Source organism: Oncorhynchus mykiss, chromosome 24 (genome assembly GCF_013265735.2).
Source record: "Oncorhynchus mykiss isolate Arlee chromosome 24, USDA_OmykA_1.1, whole genome shotgun sequence".
In the NCBI taxonomy this organism is placed as follows: domain Eukaryota; kingdom Metazoa; phylum Chordata; class Actinopteri; order Salmoniformes; family Salmonidae; genus Oncorhynchus; species Oncorhynchus mykiss.
In genome coordinates, this window is record NC_048588.1 from 14,338,482 (window position 1) to 14,365,407 (window position 26,926).

Consider the following 26,926-nt stretch of genomic DNA (forward strand, 5'->3'; position numbering starts at 1 on the left):
GACAAACATCCAATTGAAACCCTACATGCAGAATTCTGTCGGAAAATTCTACAAGTCCAGAGAAATACACCAACTAATGCATGTAGGGCAGAATTGGGCCGTTTTCCAGTAATAATGAAAATACAGAAAAGATCATTAAAATTTTGGCTACATCTAAATTCAAGTCCAAATTCGAGTCTGCAATTTAAAGCACTTCAAGCCCAAGAGCTGAGCCCAGAAACGAGCCCTCTCAGTCAGCTGGTGTTGGACCTCACCAATCAAGCTGACACCAGCACTGCTTCAAAAGAAAGAATTCCAATAAACAAAATCATGAACCAATCAAAGGAATCATACTTACAATACTGGAAAAACGAAACAAAATCCCAAAGCCGACTAAATTGCTATCTGACCCTAAACAGAGAATATGAATTGGCTGATTATCTCTACTCTGTCAGAGATACGAAGCAGAGACAGATCCTTACCAAGTACAGGCTGAGTGACCACCGATTGGCAATAGAAACCGGCAGACATAAAAAGACATGGCTACCCAAAGAGGAGCGTGTATGTGGTCACTGCATGACAGGGGAGGTAGAGACAGAGATGCACTTTCTCCTTTACTGTGATAAATATTCCTCACAAAGAGATTCATTATTCACAGAAATGACTACATATATTCCACATTTTTACAAATTGAACCCAGAGGAAAAACTAAGAATACTCATGGGCGAAGGAGCAATGGCTCCTCTTGCAGCCAAATATGTATTTTCCTGCCATAGCCTGAGGGACACTGAATAATAACATCTGCATAGTAAACAGTAACTTACTTATTATTACTATTATTGTTATTACTATAATTATTAATGTTTACTGTAGACTGTTACCATTTTATTGTATTTATTTTTTTATTATTATTTACTACCATTTTATATTATTATTTGCTATCATTTACAATTTTGTTACAATGTATATTGTATACATTGTTGCTTTGGCAATATTGACACAATGTTTTTCATGCCAATAAAGCAGCTTGAATTTGAAATTTGAATTTGAGAGAGAGAGAGAGAGAGAGAGAGAGAGAGAGAGAGAGAGAGAGAGAGAGAGAGAGAGAGAGAGAGAGAGAGAGAGAGAGAGAGAGAGAGAGAGAGAGAGAGAGAGAGAGAGAGAGAGAGAGAGAGAGAGAGAGAGAGAGAGAGAGAGAGAGAGAGAGAGAGAGAGAGAGAGAGAGAGAGAGAGAGAGACTTTTCATAGACTCCAGAGGAAGCGCTATCTCTAAAACAAATAAAGTAACAAACATACTGCTGTAGTGTGATTGTTCTTTAGATGGTGCATGGATGACTATGAAGACAAACATTGGATAGAGACTAATTACTCTTTTGCAGATTTAGGAGCCGTTCCCCTGCTTAGACATTGCATGCGTCAACCAACTGTTGCATACCAAGTCATTGACAGTGCAGTCAGGCACCAGACTGCTTTACCATATTTTTATTTGACCTTTATTTAACCAGGTAGGCCAGTTGAGAACAAGTTCTCATTTACAACTGCGACCTGGCCAAGATAAAGCAAAGCAGTTTGACAAATACAACAACAGAGTTACACATGGAATAAATAAACATATAGTCAATAATACAGTAGAAAAGGTCTATAGTCTATATACAGTGTGGCAAATGAGGTAGGATAAGGGAGGTAAGGCTATAAATAGGACATGGTGGTGAAGTAATTATAATATAGCAATTAAACACTGGAATGGTTGGTGTGCAGAAGATGAATGTGCAAGTATAGATACTGGGGTGCAAAGGAGCAAGATAAATAAATAAAGGATGAGGATGAGGTAGTTGGATGGGCTCTTTACAGATGGGCTATGTACAGGTGCAGTGATCTGTGAGCTGCTCTGACAGCTGGTGCTTAAAGCTAGTGAGGGAGATATAAGTCTCCAGCTTCAGTGAATTTTGCAGTTAGTTCCAGTCATTGGCAGCAGAGAACTGGAAGGAAAGGCGGCCAAAGGAAGAATTGGCTTTGGGGGTGACCAGTGAGATATACCTGCTGGAGCACGTGCTATGGGTGGGTGCTGCTATGGTGACCAGTGAGCTGAGATAAGGTGGGGCTTTACCTAGCAGAGACTTGTAGATGACCTAGAGCCAGTGGGTTTGGTGACGAGTATGAAGCAAGGAGCAGCCAACGAGAGCATATAGGTCGCAGTGGTGGGCAGTATATGGGGCTTTGGTGACAAAACGGATGGCACTGTGATAGACTGCATCCAATTTGTTGAGTAGAGTGCTGAAGTCTATTTTGTAAATGACATAGCCAAAGTCGAAGATCGGTAGGATGGTCAGTTTTACGAGGGTATGTTTAGCAGCATGAGTGAAGGATGCTTTGTTGTGAAATAGGAAGCCGATTCTAGATTTAATTTTGTATTGGAGATGCTTAATGTGAGTCTGGAAGGTGAGTTTACAGTCTAACCAGACACCTATGTATTTGGAGTTGTCCACATATTCTAAGTCAGAACCGTCCAGAGTAGTGATGCTGGACGGGCGGGCAGGTGTGGGCAGCAATCGGTTGAAGAGCATGCATTTAGTTTTACTTGCATCTAAGAGCAGTTGGAGGCCACAGAAGGAGAGTTGTATGGTATTGAAGCTTGTCTGGAGGTTAGTTAACACAGTGTCCAAAGAAGGGCCAGAATGGTGTCGTCTGCGTAGAGGTGGATCAGAGAATCAGCAACAGCAAGCGCAACATCATTGATGCATACAGAGAAGAGTCGACCCGAGAATTGACACACTGATCTCTTTCAGAGAGGTAGTTGGTGAACCAGGCGAGGCAATCATTTGAGAAACCAAGGCTGTTGAGTCTGCCGATAAGAATGTGGTGATTGACAGAGTCGAAAGCCTTGGCCAGGTCGATGAATACGGCTGCACAGTAATTACTCTTATCGATGGCGGTTACGATATCGTTTAGGACCTTGAGCGTGGCTGAGGTGCACCCATGACCAGATCTGAAACCAGATTGCATAGTGGAGAAGGTATGGTGGGATTCGAAATGGTCGGTAATCTGTTTGTTAACTTGGCTTTCAAAGACCTTAGAAAGGCACGGTAGGATAGACATAGGTCTGTAGCAGTTTGTTTCTAGAGTGTTTCCCCTTTGAAGAGGGGGATGGCTGTGGCAGCTTTCCAGTCTCTGGGAATCTCAGATGATACGAAAGAGAGGTTGAACAGGATAGCAATAGGGGTTGCCACAATTTCGACAGATAATTTTAGAAAGAGAGGGTCCAGATTGTCTAGCCCGGCTGATTTGTAGGCGTCCAGATGTTGCAGCTCTTTCAGAACATCAGCTATCTGGATTTGGGTGAAGGAGAAATTGGGGCATGCTTATTTAAGATGGCAAGGAAGGCATTTTTAAAGAATAAACAGGCATCGTCTACTGACGGGATGAGGTAAATATCCTTTCAGGATACCCTTGGCCAGGTCGATTAGAAAGGCCTGCTCGCTGAAGTGTTTTAGGGAGCGTTTGACAGTGATGAGGGTTGGTCGTTTGACCGCAGAACCATTACGGATGCAGGCAATGAGGCAGTGATTGCTGAGATCTTGGCTGAAAACAGCAGAGGTGTATTTGGAGGGCAAGTTGGTTAGGATGATATCTTTGTGGGTGCCCGTGTTTACGGATTTGGGGTTGTACCTGGTGGGTTCATTGATAATTTGTGTGAGATTGAGGGCATCAAGTTTAAATTGTAGGATGGCCGGGGTGTTAAACATGTCCCAATTTAGGTCCCCTAGCAGCACGAGCTCTGTAGATAGATGGGGGGCAATCAATTCACATATGGTGTCCAGGGCACTGTTGTGGGCAGAGGGTGGTCTATAGCAAGCGGCAACGGTGAGAGACTTGTTTCTGGAAAGGTGGATATTTAAAAGTAGAAGCTCAAATTGTTTGGGTACAGACCTGGATAGTAAGACAGAACTCTGCAGGCTATCTCTGCAATAGATTGCAACACTGCACCCTTTGGCACTTCTATCTTGTCGGAAAATGTTATAGTTAGGGATGGACATTTCAGGGTTTTTGGTAGTCTTCCTAAGCCAGGATTCAGACACGGCTAGGACATCCGGGTTGGCAGAGTGTGCTAAAGCAGTGAATAAAAACAACTTAGGGAGGAGGCTTCTAATGTTAACATGCATGAAACCAAGGCCTTTACGGTTACAGAAGTCAACAAATGAGAGCACCTGGGGAGTAGGAATGGAGCTAGGCACTGCAGGGCCTGGATTAACCTCTATATCACCAGAGGAACAGAGGAGGAGTAGAATAAGGGTACGGCTAAAGGCTATCAGAAATGGTCGTCTAGTACATTCGGGACAGAGAGTAAAAGGAGCAGGTTTCTGGGCGCGATAGAATAGATTCAAGGCGTAATGTACAGACAAAGGTATGGTAGGATGTGAGTACAATGGAGGTAAACCTAGGCATTGAGTAATGATGAGAGAGATATTGTCTCTGGAGATGTTTAAACCAGGTGACTGCATATGTGGGAGGTGGAACAAAATGATTGGTTAAGGCATATTGAGCAGAGCTATAGTGAAATAAGACAATAATCACTAACCAGGACAGAAATGGACAAGGCATATTGATATTTGGGAGAGGCATGCATAGCCGAGTGATCATAGGGGTCCAGTGAGTGGTTGGGCTGGCTGGAGACACGGCGATTCAGACAGCTAGCAGGCTGGGGCTAGCAAGCTAGCAAAAGGGCCTTAGAGGGACATGGAGACGGAGAAAAGTCTGTTTTAGCCTCCGCGTGCGGTGACGTTGATAGACCAGTCGTGATGGATTGGTAGGGTTCTGAGTAGCAGAGGGGTCCAAGTCCAATTGGCAAAATAGGTATGGTGGCCCAAGAAATTGGCCAATGGATCTATTCAGCTTACAGTCCAATATGCTCTAGCTAGTGGGCCCCGCTAGCAGGCTAGCAGATGGGCATTCAGGGGACGTCGCGACGGAGGGGCCTGTTGGAAAAAAACCCTCAGGCAGATTACGTTGGTAGTCCTGTCGTGATGGATATAATCATGTATTCGTTGAGTGAAAGGGGCCCAGGCCAATTGGCAAAATAGGTACAGTGGCGCGAGAAATTGGCCGATGGGCCTATTAGCTAACAGTCCGATATGCTCTAGACAGCTAGCGGGCCGCGGCTAGCAGGGTAACAGATGGGCATTCAGGGGATGTCGCGAGGTAGGGGCCAGTTGAGTACCCCCTCACGCAGATTACGTCAGTAGTCCAGTCGTGAAGGATCGGCGGGCCTCCGTGCCCCGTACCGGAAGTAAAAGGGGTCCAGGTATTGTAGCACAGGAGTGGCTGATGGTCTCTTCAGCTAGCCGGGAGATGGGCCTAACATGGGCTAGCTCCAGGTTAATTGATGCTTTCTTCGGGATGTTAGCCAGGAGTAGTCACTTGGATTGCAGCTAGCTAGCTGCGATGATCCAGGTGAAAAGGTTCAGCGCTTGCGGTAGGAATCCGGGGATATGGAGAGAAAATAGGTCCGGTATGCTCTGGTTTGAATCGCGTTGTACAAACTGGCGAGAGCTTTCCGAGCTAAAGGTTAGCTGATGACCGCAAGCAGTGGTTGGTTGACTACTAGCTAGTAAGTAGTGAGCCGGCCAGACTTTGTTGGGGGATTCCGGTTCCGAGGTAAATAAAAATACTTTATAGAAAACAGATCCACACCACATTGGGTGAGGCGGGTTGAAGGAGAGTATTTTGAAGTTGAGGTTTAGAGAAATATAAAAAATATATGCAAAGAAAAATATATTAAAATATATATACACGGGACATGTCAAGACGAAGGACAAAGACGTCTGACTGCTACGCCATCTTGGATTAATGTGTTATGTGCTGTTGTGGTTAGCTGATAAGTAAAATACCTATCCAGGTGTTGTAAGATCTGGCATGCATCAGCAACCCCTGGGCAGAGGAACGTGCCCTTTATAATGAACTGACCACATCTACAGCCATGCATCAACTCAACTGCTTCCTGTTCACTTACAACAATTAACAAACATCTGACCAATCAGAACAGAAAAAGGTAGGTGCTAGGTAGATAATCAATTCCAATTCCAAACAGCTGATTCCTCGTATTATAGAACAGTGACAGATACGTACAGTTGATGTATAACTTTATTCAGCTAATCACACAAACAAAAACATACATTTTTTTCAGTGTATAATAAGAGGGAATGTCCACATCACCAGGCTAGCCCAGCGTGTAAAGTCTTACCGCAGCACTGCGTCCGGGGAAGTTGAAGAAAGTGTCTGGACCGTGTCTCTGAGGCATCTGGTTCAGAACAGACAGCAGCTTCACTGCATGCCTCGGCTGAAGAGGAGAGATGGTGGTAGGAGAGAGAAGAAGAGATGGAGGGAGGAGAGAGAGAAGAGAGGGAGGGAGGAGAGAGGAGAAGAGATGGAGGGAGGAGAGAGGAGAAGAGATGGAGGGAGGAGAGAGAGAAGAGATGGCGAGACGAGAGAGAGAAGAGACGGCGAGAATAGAGAGAGAAGTGAAAGAGGGAGGAGAAAGGGAAGAGGAAAGATGGAGGAAGAAGAGAGCAAAGAGATGGAGGGAAGAGAGAGAGAAGAGATAGAGAGAGAAGAGATGGCGAGACGAGAGAGAGAAGAGATGGCGAGAATAGAGAGAGAAGCGAAAGAGGGAGGAGAAAGGGAAGAGGAGAGATGGTGGTAGGAGAGAGGAGAAGAGATGGTGGTAGGAGAGAGGAGAAGAGATGGAGGGAGGAGAGAGAGAAGAGATGGCGAGACGAGAGAGAGAAGAGACAGCGAGAATAGAGAGAGAAGCGAAAGAGAGAGGAGAAAGGGAAGAGGAAAGATGGAGGGAGAAGAGAGCAAAGAGATGGAGGGAAGAGACAGAGAGGAGACATGAAGGGACATAAAGGGAAGAGAGAAAAGAAGAGAAGTGATGTATGGATGAGATGGAGATAATATCGTATATGAGCCATGTTCATCACATACTGTACAATAGATGATTATAACACCAACTTGTAACCTCTCCTTCCCCTCCCATTACTTACCCAGAGTCCTCTACTCCTACAACTTACCCAGAGTCCTCGGTCTCCCCTCAGCATACTGAACAGCAGTTTGAGCTCCTTCACTGTGATGCTGTAGCTGGCTAGCACTCCTAACATATCCACCAGCAGGTCTACAGACAGACAGACACACACACACACACACACACACACACACGTTGAGTTGGTACTTCAATTTCCTCACTGGCAGATAGGGGTTAATTATTTACTGCAGAAAAATCCACAATAGAAACATGCCCTCATATTTCACAATAGAATTAAAAAGAGTTGAAAAGTGCCAAGCCTTTAGTTTGCCCTCTAAAATTAAATTTTCCTCTAAACTGCAATTCAGTCTCATTATAAAACACACTGTGACTAATGATATTTTCTCTTTTCAATCTTTCCTCTCCTTTAAGCCAGAGGAATTTCAATATGCTTAAAATATTAACTTAATCCACATCCATCCACCTATAAAGCTGCAGTGGGTACTGTACTGCAGGCTTACTATGGGCACCTGGCCATGGAACAAGCTCTATTAACTATTTTGTGTGTGTGTGTGTGTTTGTGTGCATGCATGCGTGTGTGCATGTGTGCGTGTGTGCTGCTTGCGTTTGTTCCTTTACCTGCGATCATGTCGTCAACGGAGCTCATCTTCAGCAGTACCTGCTCTATGAGGCCCACCTCAGTGCTGGTCTGGAGGTTACGGACACTCTTCCTGAGGATGGCTGTGAACATGGACCACACCTCAGCCTGGCAGGTCACATCACAGTGCTCCAACAGCTCCACCATACAGCCTAGGCTCTCTGCCGCCGCTATGATGAAGTTCTGCTCCAGGTCAAACTCACCCCCAACCAGCTGGAGAGGAGAGATGTAGGGAGGGGAGGGAGAGGAGGGAAGGGATGGAGAGGTAGTATGAGATTAACAGACATTATTGTTCAGTAAGAGAGAGGAGGCCTTTTCCTCTAAGAGACAGTGATTGAATTACAAAAGGCTCATAAATAGAAGGGTTGTAATGTAAAATCTTATATTTGTTGGAAAGTGGAACGAAAGGGGCTTACCGATCAACCAACAATCCATATTTATATTCTTGATGCTCAACAGGCAATTAATTGGTCGCCTCTAGTAGCGCGAACACACAGAGAACACACAGAGAACATACTGAGAACATACATAGAACACATGGTACAGAGGCTGCATCCTGACTGGTGGGCATGGAAGCAGCCATGCAGAAAATAGGGTCAGAAACTCTCCAGGTACCATCACTGGGACTGACAGGACAAGGCCTGCAGGAAATAAGGTAAGAACTAATAGCAGATCTAACGAAAGAGAGAGTGAGAGAGAGAGAGAGAGAGAGAGAGAGAGAGAGAGAGTGAAAGCGCGTGCGAGAGAGAGAGAGGGGGAGGGTAATAAGCAATCTGATGTGGTTCAATGGCCAAGCTCTTCAGAAAACCCACCTCTATAAAGCAGAGCTTACAGTAACAAACCCTTGCTAAATATAGACCGTGTTCACACTGTTGCACACTGAACAGACTACCTGGGTCCAACAAACCGCACAGGTCCTCTCATCTCCCTACCCCACCATCTTGTCTTTCCTCTCCTCTTCTTCTATCCTCTCCTCACCCCTGTATTATCCTCGCTACTCTGCTTTGTCTTTTCATGTATTTATCCCTCATTCTATTTTGGTAGAACTCAGCTCCAGTTGTCACACCGTGATCTGTTTCACCTGTCTTTGTCTTTCACCTGTCTTTGTCTCCACCCCCCTCTAGCTGTCGCCCACCTTCACATTATCCCCTGTGTATTTATACCGGTGTTCTCTGTTTGTCTGTTGCCAGTTCGTCTTGTCTTGTCTTACCAGCGTGCTTCCCAGTCTTCCTTTTTCTCAAGTCTGTTGTCCCTGCCCTGACCCTGAGCCTGTTTTCAATAAATCATCTGAGAACTGTACTATTCGCCTCCCGTGTCCGCATCTGGGTCATATCCTGAGTCGTGATACCAGTAGTCATTTTTTTGTGTTATAAAAGGCACTAGAGCACAGGGTCCAGGGAAAGTATGCCTGTGGAATTTAACATCTTGACAAAAACTTTATTTTCAATGAGAGGAATTGATTTTCAGAGCAGACCGTGTGCAGTTGAAGTTAGGATAAAAACAGGACCGGATCAATCATGTTTATTTACTTTCTTCTCTACACCAGAGAACCAGGATTCTGACTAAGAACTAGCTTCTCCATTACATTGTGGATTGAGCAAACAACCTCAACATTTTTACTGCAAATACATTGGCAGGCTAGTAGGCCATGGTACAGAGAGAGATAGAGAGACAATGCTCAGACAGCCAATGTGCTCAGAGAGGAAAGGAAGAGAGGTATAGATGAAGACATGGGATGCGTCCCCAATGACACTCTATTCCCTGTTTAGTGCTCTGGTTAAAAGTCTCTGGTCAAAAGTAGTACACTGAATAGGGAATAGAGTGGTATTTGGGATGTAAATATGGACACAGATTAGCCATGTAGGCTGCGTTTAAACAGGCAGCCCAATTCAGATCTTTTTTCACTAATTGGTCTTTCGACCAATCAGATCAGCTATGAAAAAGATCTGATGTGAAAAGATCTCGTGTGATTGGTCAAAATAACAATTAGTGGAAAAAGATCAGAATTGGGATGCCTGTCTAAACAAAGCCTTAGAAGCTTTCAGCCTCTCACTCACATAGCCAGTCAGACTGTTAGAGTAATTATACCAGTCATTACACACACCACTTTAACCACTTCAACTGGCTCAACCATGCTACAATATAATCAATGCTAAGAACTCAATGGAAGAAAATGTATACAGGTATCCTTGTATAAATTTAGCTTGAAAGTTTGTTTAAACTATTTGTAAGAAGAACTTGAGGGTTGTCAAAGATTCAGAAATCTAGGTACATTGTGTAAGCCTGAGGTATGCCAGAGGCAAGGAGAGTTAACATGATGTACATTGGATGTACTGTACAGCAGTAGAGCTGAACGTCTGCATTCTAAACTCCAGGGATGTGTCCTAAATAGCACCCTATTCCCTATATAGTGCACTACTTTTGACCAGACCCATTTGGGACAACGAAAATGGAATTAGGGCGCTCCTATAAACCAGTGAGAGGACAGCAGAGAGGAGAGAGCAGAGAACAAGGACACAGGGAGTCTAATCATCAACAAAACCTTGAGGTTGAAAATAACAAGTTGTGCCGTGCAAAGCCTTTTTTTACAGTGTGATGTGGTATCTTTAATTGATCACAATCTGCTGGTTGGATGAAAGACAGAATAACTACTTTTTAACCTGAAATGTTTAGTATGCACAGCAGTGCCACTGCTTCTATTAGCAGAATAACACTTTCATTTACAATCTCTTTCTGGATTAAAAACCATCTTCAAATCAGATTCTTGATTAGGTCCCACAATCACACAGGCGCCAGATGTCTCTGTGTGAGTAGCTGCATTAAGAATGAGCAGAATGTATAATGAGCAGAATGTATAATGAGCAGAATCTATATTGGAAACATACAGTCTGGTTACACATAACAATGTACCTCGTCCACCATCTAAGATTACAGTATCTGTTAAGGATTACTGGAAGCAACAGGCTACATATAGCTATAGATGGCAGCTTAGTTTAACATAATATGCGATGAGAAAAACATCAACATTCCATATGGGCAGTGACAGAAATTATACACATTTCAATTTAACTCTACAGTACTAGTCACTTTCTCTCACTACAACCTCTCCCTCTCTCCATATCCCCTCTCACACTCAGTCTCTACCCCTCCCAACCTCTCCTTCACTCTATTCTCTCCATCTTTCTGTGTATTAACCTCCTGACCATTGATCTCTGTTACACTTAACATCTTGATCAGTGATTAGTTCCTTTCTCCTGACTGCATCTTGGCAGGATGACGAACGAGAGAGAGAGAGAGAGAGAGAGAGAGAGAGAGAGAGAGAGAGAGAGAGAGAGAGAGAGAGAGAGAGAGAGAGAGAGAGAGAGAGAGAGAGAGAGAGAGAGAGAGAGAGAGAGAGAGAGAGAGAGAGAGAGAGAGAGAGAGAGAGAGAGAGAGAGAGAGAGAGAGAGAGAGAGAGAGAGAGAGAGAGAGAGAGAGAGAGAGAGAGAGAGAGAGAGAGAGAGAGACTCTTGGTCACCATGGTGACGGCAGTAGGTTGGACTAGAAGCGTAATCTTCTGTAGGTTTCCAGTCTAAACAGTGGACAGCAAATCGGGTTTAAAACAATAGAAGTGAATTCCTATTTCCAGCTGTTGGTGAGAATAAACAGAGGAGAGAAGGAGCAGGAATATCCGTGCAATATGTCAAGATGAATAATAAAATAAATACACAGCTGCTCCATACTAAGAGACATCCCATTGTGAAGGCTCAGGCTATCCTGCTGTATCCAGCATCAGAGTACATCAGCGAAAGCAGACAAAAAACGCTGGTGTGTTGTTCCTGTTTCCTTGTCATCCTTAATTAAAATAAAAACCGGTGGACTTTGACATTCGGTTCTTCCATTGGTTCTGCAGAGAATGGGTACACAGCAGCCATGCAGCGGCAAATCTTCGAGAAAATAATTTGACCAATCAAAGATCAGAAAAAGTCTCACAGATTGCTCGATGATTGTGTCTGTACCCTGTGTGCCTACACCAAGTCACAGTGATAATAGAACAGCACAAGACCAGGGTTGTATCCAAAAAATGGTACCATATCCCTGTATACTGCACTACATAGGGAATAGGATGTAATTTGGGACACAGCCCAGGGCTAGAGCAGAACGGATCAGGTCAGCCTGATAGTGTGTAAAGTACTTAAGCCTCTCTCTGTCTCTCTGACACTGTGACATGTACAGTACTGTTCAGTACTCTGCAGGAGTGTGATCTAACACAGTAACTCCAGTAGTCTGAGGGGGTAAACCCAGGGCTCTTCTCTCCCTATTCGAGACCTGACAAAATGTCACGACTAGAAAGGTCAGGCTCCAGCTCAGCCCAGTCCAAGCGCTTATCTGTCCTGACACCACAATGGTGGAACCAGCTTCCCCCTGAAGCTAGGACAGCAGAGTCCTTGCCCAATGTTATCTCAACATTTGTGGGGCACTGAGCAAATTGTAGGTCTTGTGAGCAGAAACCTGAACGTTGTGACAATTTTGTGCAACTTCCAGCACGCTTTACAGTGAAGACTGAGGCTGTACAGTGAACACTGAGGCTGTACAGTGAACACTGAGGCTGTACAGTGAAGACTGAGGCTTTACAGTGAACACTGAGGCTGTACAGTGAAGACTGAGGCTTTACAGTGAAGACTGAGGCTGTACAGTGAACACTAAGGCTGTACAGTGAAGACTGAGGCTTTACAGTGAAGACTGAGGCTGTACAGTTAACACTGAGGCTGTACAGTGAAGACTGAGGCTTTACAGTGAACACTGAGGCTGTACAGTGAAGACTGAGGCTTTACAGTGAAGACTGAGGCTTTACAGTGAAGACTGAGGCTGTACAGTTTTAGACAGTAGCTAATAGGCTATTGTGGCTATTTGAGCATAATGTAGGCCTACCAACAAAACCAATGGAGCAAATCCTATAACATTTTCACATGGAAATGGCTTTTGATTTCTATGATATGGGATGACCCACCCACTCTGTCTGCCGAATTCCTTCTCTTTGCTCGTGCTTTCCTTAATAGGATGTCGGTGGGCGGAGCCGGGAGGGTTATCAGCAAAATGGGGCACGCCTGGGCTCAAACAAACATTGAATTAATAAAGCTGCATACAAACATGTCCTCTTTTTTACTTTCTTGAGTAAGGCAGCTCCAAAATACAGGCATTTCAGCCTAGCTCAGTGCTTTCCATGGTGGTGGTGCAGCCAGCGGGAAAATACGGAGCATAGGTGTTGGTAATGTTCTCTAGTTGCGCCATGATTAGCTCAGTGTTCTCACTATGTCACCACCAAGTCTAAGGGTAGACCTTGAAAATTCAAGCCCCTTGGGTGCTGTCATAGAGTTACACTAAAAGTGCCCATCCAAGAAGGCTCAAGGTCATTGGTCACAGATAAAATTATGTCAAATCACGTTATATCTACAGTAGCTTTGATTGGACTGATCATGTAAACATCATACTTATAAAATTGTAGCTAGCAGTCATCATGAATGAAGTCGACAAATTTACTGGCAAATCATTTTTAATCCTTGTCATATGAAGATAAATAATGATAATAAATTATAGATAAAACGTATAGGTGCTCATCGCCCATTGGACATAAACATTACACAACAAGTTGGCAATCGCAAATTCAACAATGAGTGGTTTGGAAGTAGTCAGTGAAAGTGACTAATTGCAAGCATTGCAAAGCAATCAGTAGCCTGCTATTCAGTGGAGTGGCTGCATGGTCTCAATCTGGGATTAAGTTTAAAATGATAAACACTCAACATTGGCCATGCTGTCAAAACAACTGTTAACTCAGAACTGCGAAAACTTGACTTCAGTGAGTTCAAGACAGGAAATTCCGGGAAAAACGAGCTCCGACAGGGAAATATGTGTTGAGCGGTCATCCAACTCGGAATTGTAAATCAAATCGCCACTGGTTGATCTATATAGTGCAAACTAATGGGGCGAACTCTTGAAGTACAATCTCTAGTGCCTCTGCGTGGCATGGCATTTCTACTGTGCGGCAGTCCTGGAGGAGGGGCACAGTTTAGAGTGAACGTTGTCCCTGCCCGTCTTCCGAAAACATCTGAAGCCCTACCTCCTCAAAGAGTATCTTAAATAATCCCACAGCCCCCCCTCCTCATGCCCGACCCTGACCACTCGCACTTGACTAAGTAAGAGAGGGATATAGAGATGGAGAGGCAGAGAGAAGGAAAGAGAATAAGAGAGAGGAGAGGAAAGAGAGCGAGGGAGAGAGATTAGATATAGAAATGGGTTTATTGCTCCTGATTAATCGGCTGAACATCGCTAATGAACAACACTGTGAGCAACACACACACATACACACACACAGTGTGTCTGCCAGACTGTGTAGTAGTGTGAATAGTAGGACACCACAGCTGCTCTGATGCTCTGGGGACTCGAACCACTTCCTCATTCCAATATAATGTAAATGAATTCATTCATTTGCATAACTGGCAGAACAGCCTTGTGGGAGTAAATGCACCAGGCAAAACCCACAAATTAAACCCCTTTTGTAGCTGTCATGGTCTATACTCTAATCAGCAGGATGTCAACGTCATACACACACCAAAACACATACACGGTGTAGTCCCAGTGTACTAGCCATGTAACACCAGAAAGGAAACAGTCTTTCAAACAACTGCTTTGATGAATGTGTGTAAACTAGGCCATGATGCTACTGTGAACAGAGCACATATCTGAGAGCCCAGTTACACACTGGTTTCCCCTTTAAAACAAGCCACAACCCACCTCCTGCTTCCTGCTTCCTGCAGCCAAACCTTCCCTCTCCTCCTTGCTGATCACCACTACATCATCCAGACACCTGATCCTCTTGGTTTAGACTACACATCTGCTGTCAGGGGGGGTGGGGGTCAGAGTTTCTCAACACAGTTTTGTTCCAGCCCTGCTCACGCACACATGATCAAAGGGCTAGATGATGAGTTGAGTGATTGAGTCAGACGGGTTTGTGCAGGGCTAGAGCAAAAATGTGCACTGGACCGGAGAGTAGGGACGACAGTGAAATGTTGATGCACGTTCAAACAGAGCTTTGTGCATAAACCCAGTACTGGGAAACAGCAGAGCCCAGCACTGGGAAACAGCAGAGCCCAGCACTGGGAAACAGCAGAGCCCAGCACTGGGAAACAGCAGAGCCCAGGGAGGTTGTGTGACTGGATTACAGATTAACATGCAGCATGTGATCATGATCACACTGGGGTGGACAAACACAGCAACAACACTAAGGACAGGTCAACACTCTGTTGAAACACTAGAAATTAGAGGATTAGTGATTACAGTCATATTATTGTTGAGACATACACGCGTGATCCTGTCTGGTCTATACAGTATAATCTTCTCCATGCATTTTGGTAGACATATAGATGGTCCAGAATGATCAACTCCACCGCTCAATCAGGTGTGATCTATGACAGATATATTTAGAGTTAATGGGGCATGACATTGCTCTGCTCCCTGACCCAGCATCATTAACAGCTGGCCCGCCCCTGTTCCTCATGAGAAAAAAGATGTCTGTCCATGTGTGGGAGTTTCTACCTCCCTTGCTACTACACGCACGCGCATGCACACACAGACACACATACACACAAATGCACGCACACACGCACCCTCTTCCGCCTGTCCTCCCCATCCTGCTCTCCAGGCCCGTAGCATTCTATCATCTGATTCGGTTGCTGCAATTACTTTTAGGAGACATTATATCAAATCAGCAGTCCCTTTGTGAGGGCTAAAGGGGCCTGAGTGATTTATTGAACAGGAACATAACAGGAAGGTAGTCTCTGCAGCAGAGAGGAGATATCTTGAGTACCAACAACTTAACCTAGAGAGGGAAGAGAGGGAGGAGAGAAGAAGGAGAGAGGGAGGAAAGAGGGAGTCTAATTACCGGGGAGGAGAGAGTGAGAGGAAGGGAGATAGAAGGAGAGAGAGGGAGGAGAGATGGAGGAGAGAGGGACTGGGGAAGAACAGAAGTAGTTTAATCACCTTCTCTCCACATAATAAATCAGGGGGAAAATGAAAGATTTTAAATCCCAGCCTGTTCCATTTATCTAGCTTAATGCTTACTGCTTACTGCTACCATTACCTGTAGAAGCACGAGTATCATGACATCGACTATCTGAAAGGAAATCAAATAAATTCCATAAGATATTGGAATAAATGGAATGTTCTATCATTGTCGAAGGTACACAAGAAGATTATCAAGGTAACCATAAATCCTGGAAAGAAACCATTGTATCAAATCCCAATCCACCCGTCATCATTGCTTTGCACAAAAAGGGCTTCACAGGCAAGGATATTGCTGCCAGTAAGATTGCACCTAAATCAACCATTTATTGGATCATCAAGAACTTCAAGGAGAACGGTTCAATTGTTGTGAAGAAGGCTTCAGGGCGCCCAAGAAAGTCCAGCAAGCGCCAGGACCGTCTCCCAAAGTTGATTCAGCTGCGGGATCGGGGCACCACCAGAACAGAGCTTGCTCAGGAATGGCAGCAGGCAACATCAGCAAAATAACTGTTTGTCGGGAGCTTCATGAAATGGGTTTCCATGGCTGGGCAGCCGCACACAAGCCTAAGATCACCATGCACAATGCCAAGTGTTGGCTGTAGTGGTGTAAAGCTCGCCGATGTTGGACTCTGGAGCACTGGAAATCCGTTCTCTGGAGAGATGAATCATTAATCGTGCTTCACCATCTGACGGGCAATTCTGATATTGGCGGATGCCAGGAGAACGCTAGTGCCAACTGTCAATTTTGGTGGAGGAGGAATAATGGTCTGGGGCTGTTTGTCATGGTTTGGGCTAGGCTCCTTAGCTCCTTAGTTCCAGTGAAGGGAAATCTTAACACTACAATGACATTCTAGACAATTCTGTGCTTCCAACTTTGTGGCAACAGTTTGGGGCAGGCCCTTTCCTGTTTCAGCATGACAATTCCCCAGTGCACTAAGCGAGGTCCATACAGAAATGGCTTGTCGAGATCGGTGTAGAAGAACTTGAACTCAACCCCATCGAACACGTTTGGGATTAATTGGAATGCCAACTGCGAGCCAGGCCTAATCACCAAACATCAGTGCCCGACCCCAAACGGGTTTGCTTATAATGCTCATGGCTGAAGGTAAGAAAATCCCTGCAGAAATGTTCCAACATCTAGCAGAAAGCCTTCCCAGAAAAGTGAAGCCTGTTATAGCAGCAAAGGGGGGACCGACTCGATATTAATGCCCATGAATTTGGAAGGTGATGTTCGACAAGCAGGTGCCCACATACTTTTGGTCATGTAGTATGTGTATATATATATATTATATATACACACACAAACCAGGCAAAGGTTTTGGACACACTTACTCATTCAAGGGATTTTGTACATTCTAGAATAATAGTGAAGATTATCAAAACTAGGAATCATGTAGAAACCCCCAAAATTGTTAAACAAATCAAAATATATTATTTTTTAGATTCTTCAAAGTAGCCACCCTTTGCACACTCTCTCAACCAGCTTCATGAGGTAGTCACCTGGAATGCATTTCAATTAACAGGTGTGCCTTGTTAATTTGTGGAATTTATTTTCTTCTTAATGCGTTTGAGCCAATCAGTTGTGTTGTGACAAGGTAGGTGTGATATACAGAAGATAGAACTATTTGATAAAAGACCAAGTCCATATTATGGCAAGAACAGCTCAAATAATCAAAGAGAAACGACAGCCCATCATTACTTTAAGACAAAGGTCAGTCAATGCGGAAAATTTAACAAAAGTTGAACATTTGAATCCTATAGACGAACAACCATATATGTGACAATTTTTCCATTTTAAGATAATCACGTTATTTTTATATTATGAATTGTGTGTACCACATTAGGTGTTTTATGGTTGACAAATAATTCACCATACCCACATCGTCCAACAACAATTGATATTTTTTTGTTGCCGTTTTAATTTTTAGAATGTGGAAGAACAGTATATCTCCAGTGATGATCTCAGTTTGTGGAAGAACAGTATATCTCCAGTGATGATTTCAGTTTGTGGAAGAACAGAATATCTCCAGTGATGATTTCAGTTTGTGGAAGAACAGTATATCTCCAGTGATGATCTCAGTTTGTGGAAGAACAGTATATCTCCAGTGATGATCTCAGTTTGTGGAAGAACAGTATATCTCCAGTGATGATCTCAGTTTGTGGAAGAACAGTATATCTCCAGTGATGATCTCAGTTTGTGGAAGAACAGTATATCTCCAGTGATGATCTCAGTTTGTGGAAGAACAGTATATCTCCAGTGATGATCTCAGTTTGTGGAAGAACAGTATATGTGACATTTTGCATGACTCTTGTAAGATGTCCTTTTTTAACACCTGATATGATGTTTTAAGCACTTTCAAGTACAGATGCCCTTCATGTAAATAACTTAAATGCAATATGTAGTTAATTCATTTGTATGGAGGTTCATTTAAAGGTGGTCTATCAACTTAAAAGCACTGGTGACTTTAAAAGTTGAGTCATGAAATCTTAGTCTCATTTAAAATAAAGCCCTCAATGTGAACATACCATAGAATAACTACACAAATAGAATACAATTAAATGAATTCAATCAAAACAAGAACAACTTATACATATCAAATAGGGATAAATGTGATGTGCCAATATGCATGTCCATTAGGCAGGTCCCGAAGGTCAATATTACAAAACGTTCAGAAAACCATTCTCTTTGCTTTTAACACTATGATCAGCAATTAAGTTTTGAATTGCGTTAAACCCATGCTAAAGGCAAGACATGTCCTTCTGCACTGAGGTGACAGCAGTAAATAAGTATTAACTGCTTAGAGTTCATGCTAAATGTGGTGACAGAGAGACGTACTGTATATTGTAATGAATAAAAAAAGGGAATCAAGATCAAATGAATACTCACATACTGTATGTGATGACTTATTTGTTTTTAATTCATTCAGAGGTTCAAATGATCACACACAAAATAATTCTCAACAGAACACATTGTACGTAACATTTTCCACACTAGGAACAACATCTTAAAATTAAATTAATTCAATATATTGTGCTGGTTCAAATCATACACAAATTGATTCACACAGAAAACACTACTAGAAAACACTACTACTATACATTTAATTTCCTATAATAGGGCTGACATGTCTTCTGAAATGTATTCAGATTCAACAAACTACAGGTTCAGGGGATCATAAACTCACAGAAAAATCTGTTAATTAAGTAGCTTGGTTTAACAACAAATTATTCACTCTGCAGTGATTTATAAAAAAGAGCGTGCAGCAACTGGCAAGTAGTTGAGCATGGTCATCAGATCTTGGTACTTGTTTTTTTTGATGGGCAGAGGACTCTCATATGCTCTAGGGTAGTGGCTTGCAAAATAGGGAGGTTGAGGTGTAGCTCCTTGTTTTGGTTTGGAGATCAGCCACGACTTCCATCCCTCAAATAGACTGTGGCTCTGTCTGGTGTACAGATTCCAAGGATCCTCAACTGAAATTAGAACAGAAACATTTGAAGTTCCTGACATCAATAAACAACTTTCACAGTCAAGCATTAGGATATTTTATTGTTAGAACAACATGTTGCATGTTGATGGGATGTTCGTAAACTATTCTCTGTGCAATACCTGTGACTTTTTACCACCTCACTGAGGTGATCTGTAGTCCAGCTGGTCGCTTGAGGACAGAATCTGGGAGGTGCCTGAAGTCTTCACATTGCATCCTCATCACCTTGAATGGTTTTGCTCGTTGTGCTTCAAGTATCATCTTTGAAACATCATCAGGTGTATGAAGGACTGACACCTTGCGCCTCTTCTCGATGTTGGCAAAAGATTGATCACAAGGAAGAAAAGAATGACCAGAGACCATGAACTGCTGCTCAACTTGGGTAGAGTAACCCATAGAGACGAGCATCGACATCAGATTGAGCATCCGCCAGTTGTTATTCTGCCCAAAGCATCTGTCACTGAAGATGATCAACTTGCGCACCTCTGGTTTGGTGAGTGGCGTGAATGTTGTCCTCACCCACTTCAATATGCAGCTTGCCACCTCAATGGACCCTCGGTGTGCAATCCCTGCAGGATACAGTGTAATGTTACATACAACTAGCTAGCTACTGTAGCCATGTCGAATCATCCGGCGGAGGGAGAAAAGATAGCTAGCTGTGTTTCTTCTATAATATAGCAATAACATTTGTAACAATAATGTATAAGTTCGTAGCCAACCAACTTTAGCTAATATGTTTTCTCTATAGTTACAAATTAGACAACCCAGAACATACATGTTAGTTACTGTACTCTATAGCTAGCTAGCTTGATTATTTGATATACGGTTCTTCCACATACCGCTTTTGGACAGCTTTTCCCAGTTTTTTCTTGACCCTTACGATTTGTATAGGGTTTTCCCGCATCCCGTAAAATCTTCCTTTGCCTGTCTTTCCATTCTTTTAGTTTTGGTTTACGTTTCTTTCAAAAATTCCGGCGATTTTCATCAGCAACAGAAAGGTTGTGCGCTTGTCCGTCCATTCTGAGTGGTGCATATAAACGGTTATTCCACGAGAGCCTATCTTTACATTTAAAATGATTGTTAATTAGCGCATGGAAAGCTTGTGAAACCAGTTCACTATAGAAAAAGGGTGTCCAATAATGATTTTTTCATGTATATATATTTTTATTTATTTAAATGTCACATATATGGTTCTTCGTCTGTAGGATTCATTTCTTCAAGTGCAGTGGCAAAAACCATCAAGCGATATGATGAAACTGGCTCTCATCAGGACTGCCACAGGAAAGGAAGACCCAGAGTTACCTCTGCTGCAGAGGATAAGTTCATTAGAGTTACCAGCCTCAGAAATTGCAGCCCAAATAAATGCTTCACAGAGTTCAACTAACACACACATCTCGACATCAACTGTTCAGAGGAGACTGCGTGAATCAGGTCTTCATGGTCGAATTGCTACAAAGAAACCACTACTAAAGGACACCAATAAGAAGAAGAGCCATGCTTGGGCCAAGAAACACAAGCAATGGACATTAAACCAGTGGCGATCTGTCCTTTGGTCTGATGAGTGCAAATTTGAGATTTTTGGTTCCAACCACCGTGTCTTTATGAGACACAGAGTAGATGAACGGATGTTCTCTGCATGTGTAGTTCCCACCATGAAGCATGGAGGAGGAGGTGTGATGGGGTGGAGGTGTTTTGCAGAGTGAAGGAAAAGCATCCAACAAGTGCTTAGTATATGTGGGAACGCCGTCAAGACTGTTGGAAAAGCATTCCAGGTGAAGCTGGTTGAGACCAAGAGCGTGCAAAGCTGTCATCAAGGCAAAGGGTGGCTACTTTGAAGAATCTATGTTTTGATTTGTATATCACTTTGTTGTTTACTACATGAATCCATTTGTGTTATTTCATAGTTTGCATGTCTTCACTATTATTCCACAATGTAGAAAATAGTAAAAATAAAGAAAAACCCTTGAATGGTGGATGTTTGGGTTAGATAGATAGATAGATAGATAGATAGATAGATAGATAGATAGATAGATAGATAGATAGATAGATAGATAGATAGATAGATAGATAGTTGTGCCTTAGGAAAGTTTTCAACCCCCTTGACTTTTTCCACATTTTGTTACGTTACAGCCCTATTCTAAAATGTGTTACATTGTTTTTTCCCATCATCAAACTACACACAATACCCCATAATGACAAAGAAAAAATTGTTTGACATTTTTGCAAATTCATTACAAATAAAAACAACTTAAATATCACATTTACATAAATATTCAGACCCTTTACTAAGTTCTTTGTGGAAGCATCTTTGACAGCTATTACAGCCTTGAGTCTTATTGTGTATGACGCTACAAGCTTGGCACACCTGTATTTGGGGAGTTTCTCCCATTATTCTCTGCAGATCTTCTCAAGCTCTGTCAGGTTGAATGGTGAGCGTTGCTGCACCTAATTGTTAGATCGGGTTCAATTCCGGGCTTTGGCAGGGCCATTCAAGGACTTTCAGAGACTAATCCCAGGGCCACTCTGGCGTCGTCTTGGCTGTGTGCTTAGAGTCGTTGTTCTGTTGGTGAACCTTCACCCCAGTCTGAGGTCCTGAGCGCTCTGGAGCAGGTTTTCATCAAGGATCTCTCTGTACTTTGCCCTGTTCATCTTGCCTTGGTCCAGGCTAGTCTCCCAGTCCCTGCCACTGAAAAACATCCCCACAGCACGATGCTGCCACCACCATGCTTCACCATAAGGATGGTGCCAGGTTTCCTTCAGCTTGGCATTCAGGCCAAATAGTTCAATCTTGGCTTCATCAGACCAGAGAATATTTTTCTCATGGTCTGAGAGTCTTTAGTTACCTTTTGGCAAACTCCAAGTGGGCTGTAATGTGCCTTTTACTGAGGAGTGGCACTCTACCATAAAGGCCTGATTGGTGGATTGCTGTGCAGAGATGGTTGTCCTTCTGGAAGGTTCTCCCATCTCCACAGAGGAACTCTGGAGGTCTGTCAGAGTGACTATCGGGTTCTTGGTCACCACCCTGACCAAGGTCCTTATCCCCCGATTGCTCAGTTTGGCTGGGAGACCACTGTGTTCTAGGGGACCTTCAATGCTGCATACATTTTTTGGGTACCCTTCCCTAGATCTGTGCCTCTACACAATCCTGTCTCGGAGCTCTACGGACAACTCCTTCGACCTCATGGCTTGGTTTTTGCTCGGACATGCACTGTCAACTGTGGAACTTTATACAGACAGGTTAACTGTTAACTGGTTGTGTCCACTGAGTGTTAGCATCATGCTTTAACTGGTTGTGTCCACTGAGTGTTAGCATCACCCTGTTAACTGGTTGTGTCCACTGAGTGTTAGCATCAGCCTGTTAACTGGTTGTGTCCACTGAGTGTTAGCATCATGCTTTAACTGGTTGTGTCCACTGAGTGTTAGCTTCCTCCTCTGCTGGGGGTGGATCCTAAGGTCAGTATAGAGACCTCCCAGCTCCCTGAGACACTGTGTTCTACTTCCCAGACCCACCCAGTCACTTCACATTCACAGCTCACTGTGAGAAACAGAGGTCTGCATCCCCATCTGAAGGCTGCTCAGCTCAGTTCCTTTCCTCTTCAGTTATCTCCTTTCTTCTCCTCTTCACTCTTCTCCACACAACCCCTGCCTTCTATCTCATTGCCTCTACCCCTCTATTTATCTTTCATCTCCTCCATCTCTTTTCCAGTGAATGCTCAGATTGTCAAACAGGATTTGTAGCGAGCGTTGCCAGTCCAGAGCAGGAGAGAAAATTAAAAAGCTATCTTGCAGGAAATAAATCTGGTGGAATGGAAGAGAGGCTGTGATGTGAATAGAATAACCAGGAGTTCTGGGGAGTGTCGCTACAGATCACAGAACACACACAGCGAGCAGGCCTCGTAGTCATGGCAGCGAGAGGAGACGACCTCCCTGTCTCTTGGGCACTCAGGGCCGTAGTCCTGCTGAGGTCAAAACCACACCACATACTGTAGGTACACACACACCACATGGGTTTTTCTATACATGTCTTCCAATCTTCTATGATATAGCATCTCAACATGCAGCTAGACAGCTAGGCAGCTAACATATGGAATTATATTAAGATGGTCATACCATGGATTATTTAGCTATATGATATTGAATTTTATCAAATAAAATAACATTTTGAATTTGGCCTTCACTACTACAGTCCATTGAAACGCATTGAATAACACATTCATAAATGGGTAGGAAAAAAATAATATTGAAGTGTCTGTCCTATATCTAAGAGATATAAGAAAGACACATATTTAACCCCTTATTTTTGTTGGCACAAAACTACATCCATATTTCCATTCATTTGTATGGGTTACCTTCAGACAAGTCCTGTGACGCTACAGGCTTTTCGTGAGAAGACCGATTTTCAGTATGTCCCATGGTCTGACAAACACCGCAGAAGGCTGACATAGGCAGATGTGCTGGATTGAGACGCAGCCCATGCAGAAACCTGATATCTCTAGTTTAAACTGACAGATTTTGATGGGGATTGTTTTATGTTTCTTAGATTGACGGTTTCTCCACATAAGGGCACACTAGGACACGCCGGGACTCACTACCCTACGTGTGTGTGTCTAAAGGTGAGGAATGAGTACAGATGCTTTGCTGCCGTTTCCTGTCAGAGCGTCTGTCTGTCTTATTAAAGAGATGCCTGGAGCCATCTGCTGCTCACAGTTGACTGACACACACACACACCACACACAAACAAACACACACACATATACACAAGCATATGTTGTTGTCAGATCTTGACGATTTGGAGCTCTGCAGTTCCACAATGAAAGAAAGGTTTAAAAAGAGTCACAATCAATAATTATCACAACCAACCCTACAACAGTTGGGATATCTAGGTGCAGTATATCTATTCACTGTATATCTATCGTCTGACACAGAGCAATGCTTCAGCACTTCAGTCACCTTGGAGCAGCTCTGCACTGCAGCATTCAGCTGTGCTCACCTCACCTTGGCTGGGGGCTGCATGGTGCAGTGGGACGGACTGACTAATTCTGTAGCCAGGAGAAACACTTGGACAGGAGTTCCCCCTGTCTCTCTCCCTGTCTCCTTCTCTCTCTCCCCCTCTCCCTCCTCTGTCTCCCCAACAAACAGCAGAACAGAACAGAAAAGCAGTGGTAGGCACCCAAGCCTGTCTAATCATCTCTGTTAATTGAACAGCTCCAGGCAGGATAAGAGTTGTTAGAGTCGTTAACCTCATTAACCTACAGATACACTTCCTGTTCTATTCTATTATACTGCTTCGCAGAAACAGACTGGAGGCATATGGAGACTGGGCGAGAGAGAGCTAGGGTGATCCCTACGGTAAAGTGGTGTACAGATGTAGGTCTTAATTTGATCACCCTGTTGCAGGTGAACTTTTCTGCCATGCAAGACATGTAAAACTTGTAGTATATTTGAGGTTTAAAACGGCTTCTGAAGTTTGTAATTTCCACTTGATTTTCCCTTTGCGAAAAAATACATCAACTGCTACAAAAATGTGTATGAATTATAATCCACATAAAAATTCACAATTACTGTTGCTGGAGGATTATTTTCCTGCAGTAGAAAACTGCCTCAAATTAAGATCCTACATCAGTGTAGAGGGAAAACAGAGAGAGAAAGGGAGGAGAGGAGAAAAGAGCAGCACACTGCAATGCAGAGAGAGGGAGATAGAGAGAGAGTCACCAAGCTGAGAGCAGGACCGGGCCATAATGTATTCATGTAAATCGGAAATACACACTTACAGCAGCTTTCCCCTCACAAGACCTCAGAAAGTTGATCTCAGGATAATAATCTAGATCCCTCAAACTCAACTCTGGACCTCGAAGCCATTCTTCCCCTCTAATCAGGGACTGAATTAGAACTGAGACACCAGGTTTGTTCAATTAATGATCAGGTAGAGCAGAAAACCAGTAGACTCCGGACCTCGTAGGGTAAGAGTTGAGTACCCCTGATCTAGATCATATAAGAACAATGCTTCAGAATCTCTGAACCACAGAAGCACAACTCAGACTAAAACACAACTCAGACTAAAACACAACCCAGATTGACTGATATATCTCTCCTATTCAATGCTGTGTCATTCCATAAAGCATGGCTCCAAAATAACATACACTTAACTGCATATAAAGGTCACAGCTCACCATGTTCTTTTCTAGCCAATTTCATTTTCCTGTTATCTATTCCTCCAAGCAGGATTATTTTGCACAGAACCGTTTTATCAAGCTTTATCTCCCACTTAACAATGTCAAACACAGTGCTAGAAAGACAATCATTCCCACCATAAGGATATCACAGAGCTGTGCTCCTAAACTAGGCTACCTCTCCCTTTTACCCAGTCCCTCTCTCTCTACCTCCCTCCCTGTCTTTCTCTCTTGCTCTCTCTACGAATGGGATCTTAGCTGTATGCTGTCTCTCCTCTCCCTCTCTTTCCTTTCTCCTCTTTCTGTCTCGCTCTCTGTCACTCTCTCTTTCCTCCTCCTCCTCATAGTCCACCTCCTCCATCTCTACTTATCAGACAGGCGGGTCACGGTTGTCTGATAGTGTTGGGGGGAAACAGAATGTTCCATGGTTGGAATGTGATTGATGTTCCTCCACTGATGTTGATCACGCTCCTGTAGTTACACTAACCGCTAACATTGCCAGATGCCTCCCGAGTGGCGCAGCTGTCTAAGGCACTGCATCGCAGTGCTAGAGGTATCACTACAGATCCGGGTTTGATCCCGGGCTGTGTCACAGTGACCGGGAGACCAATGAGGCGGAGCACAATTGGCCCAGTGTCGTCCGGGTTAGGGGAGGGTTTGGCCAGCCGGGATGTCCTTGTCCCATTGTGCTCTAGCGACTCCTTGTGGCGGTCTGGGCGCATGCACGCTGACACGGTCGCCAGTTGGACGGTGTTTCCTCCGACACATTGGTGCGGCTGGCTTCCGGGTTAAGCGAGCAGTGTGTCAAGAAGCAGAGTGGCTTGGCAGGGTTGTGTTTTGGAGGACGCATAGCTCTCGACCTTCGCCTCTCCCGAGTCCATACGGGAGTTGCAGCGATGGGAAAAGACTGCAACTACCAACTGGATATCACAGAATTGGGGAGAAAAAGGGGGAGAAAAAAATTAAATAAAAACAATGCCAGATATGTTCAGACGATTTATAAGAACGCTGTATCTTTGACTCATCGCCTATAACCTGTAACGAAGACAGACTGTCCCCTTCCCCCCTGTCCCCTTTAACCTCTCTATAGAACCTCCTGCCTGCTCCCTCCCCCACTGACCTCTATAGCTCCTTCTGTCCACTCCAAGGAACTCTGAGTGCCTCTGTCTGCCCTACCCTGCCCTGTACTGTTCAGCCTGTATCTCTGCCCTACTCTGCCCTGTCCAGCCTGTCTCCCCACCCTACCCTGCCCTGTCCAGCCTGTCTCTCCACCCTACCCTGCCCTGTCCAGCTGTGTCTCTCCACCCTACCCTGCCCTGTCCAGCCTGCCTCTCTGCTCTACCCTGCCCTGTCCAGCCTGTCTCTCTGCTCTACCCTGCCCTGTCCAGCCTGTCTCTCTGCTCTACCCTGCCCTGTCCAGCTTGCCTATCTGCTCTACCCTGTTCGGGCCTAGGAGTGGAATTACTACAGCCTGCCTGCCTGCTCCATGGGTTGGTCCCACCTGCCTGGTCTGTCAGCCCCTGAAACATCACGCTCATCACTCCCAGACAAAGGCCCCATCTGGCCCTGCTGGTCCCCC

The 26,926-nt window shown here is 44.0% G+C and overlaps 1 protein-coding gene across 6 annotated transcripts in view; it reads right to left on the bottom strand.

The window, feature by feature from the left end:
* Window positions 1-26,926, bottom strand: part of LOC110503343 (neurobeachin) — a 330,014-nt gene that overhangs the window by 266,696 nt on the left and 36,392 nt on the right. For all 6 annotated transcript variants that reach the window (XM_036961703.1, XM_036961702.1, XM_036961698.1 and 3 more), the window contains exons 2-4: window positions 7,637-7,868; window positions 7,047-7,147; window positions 6,218-6,313 (exon numbers count right to left, since the gene is read on the bottom strand). In XM_036961703.1, the coding sequence (XP_036817598.1) occupies window positions 6,218-6,313; window positions 7,047-7,147; window positions 7,637-7,868 (429 nt within the window). The remainder of the gene's footprint in view (window positions 1-6,217; window positions 6,314-7,046; window positions 7,148-7,636; window positions 7,869-26,926) is intronic.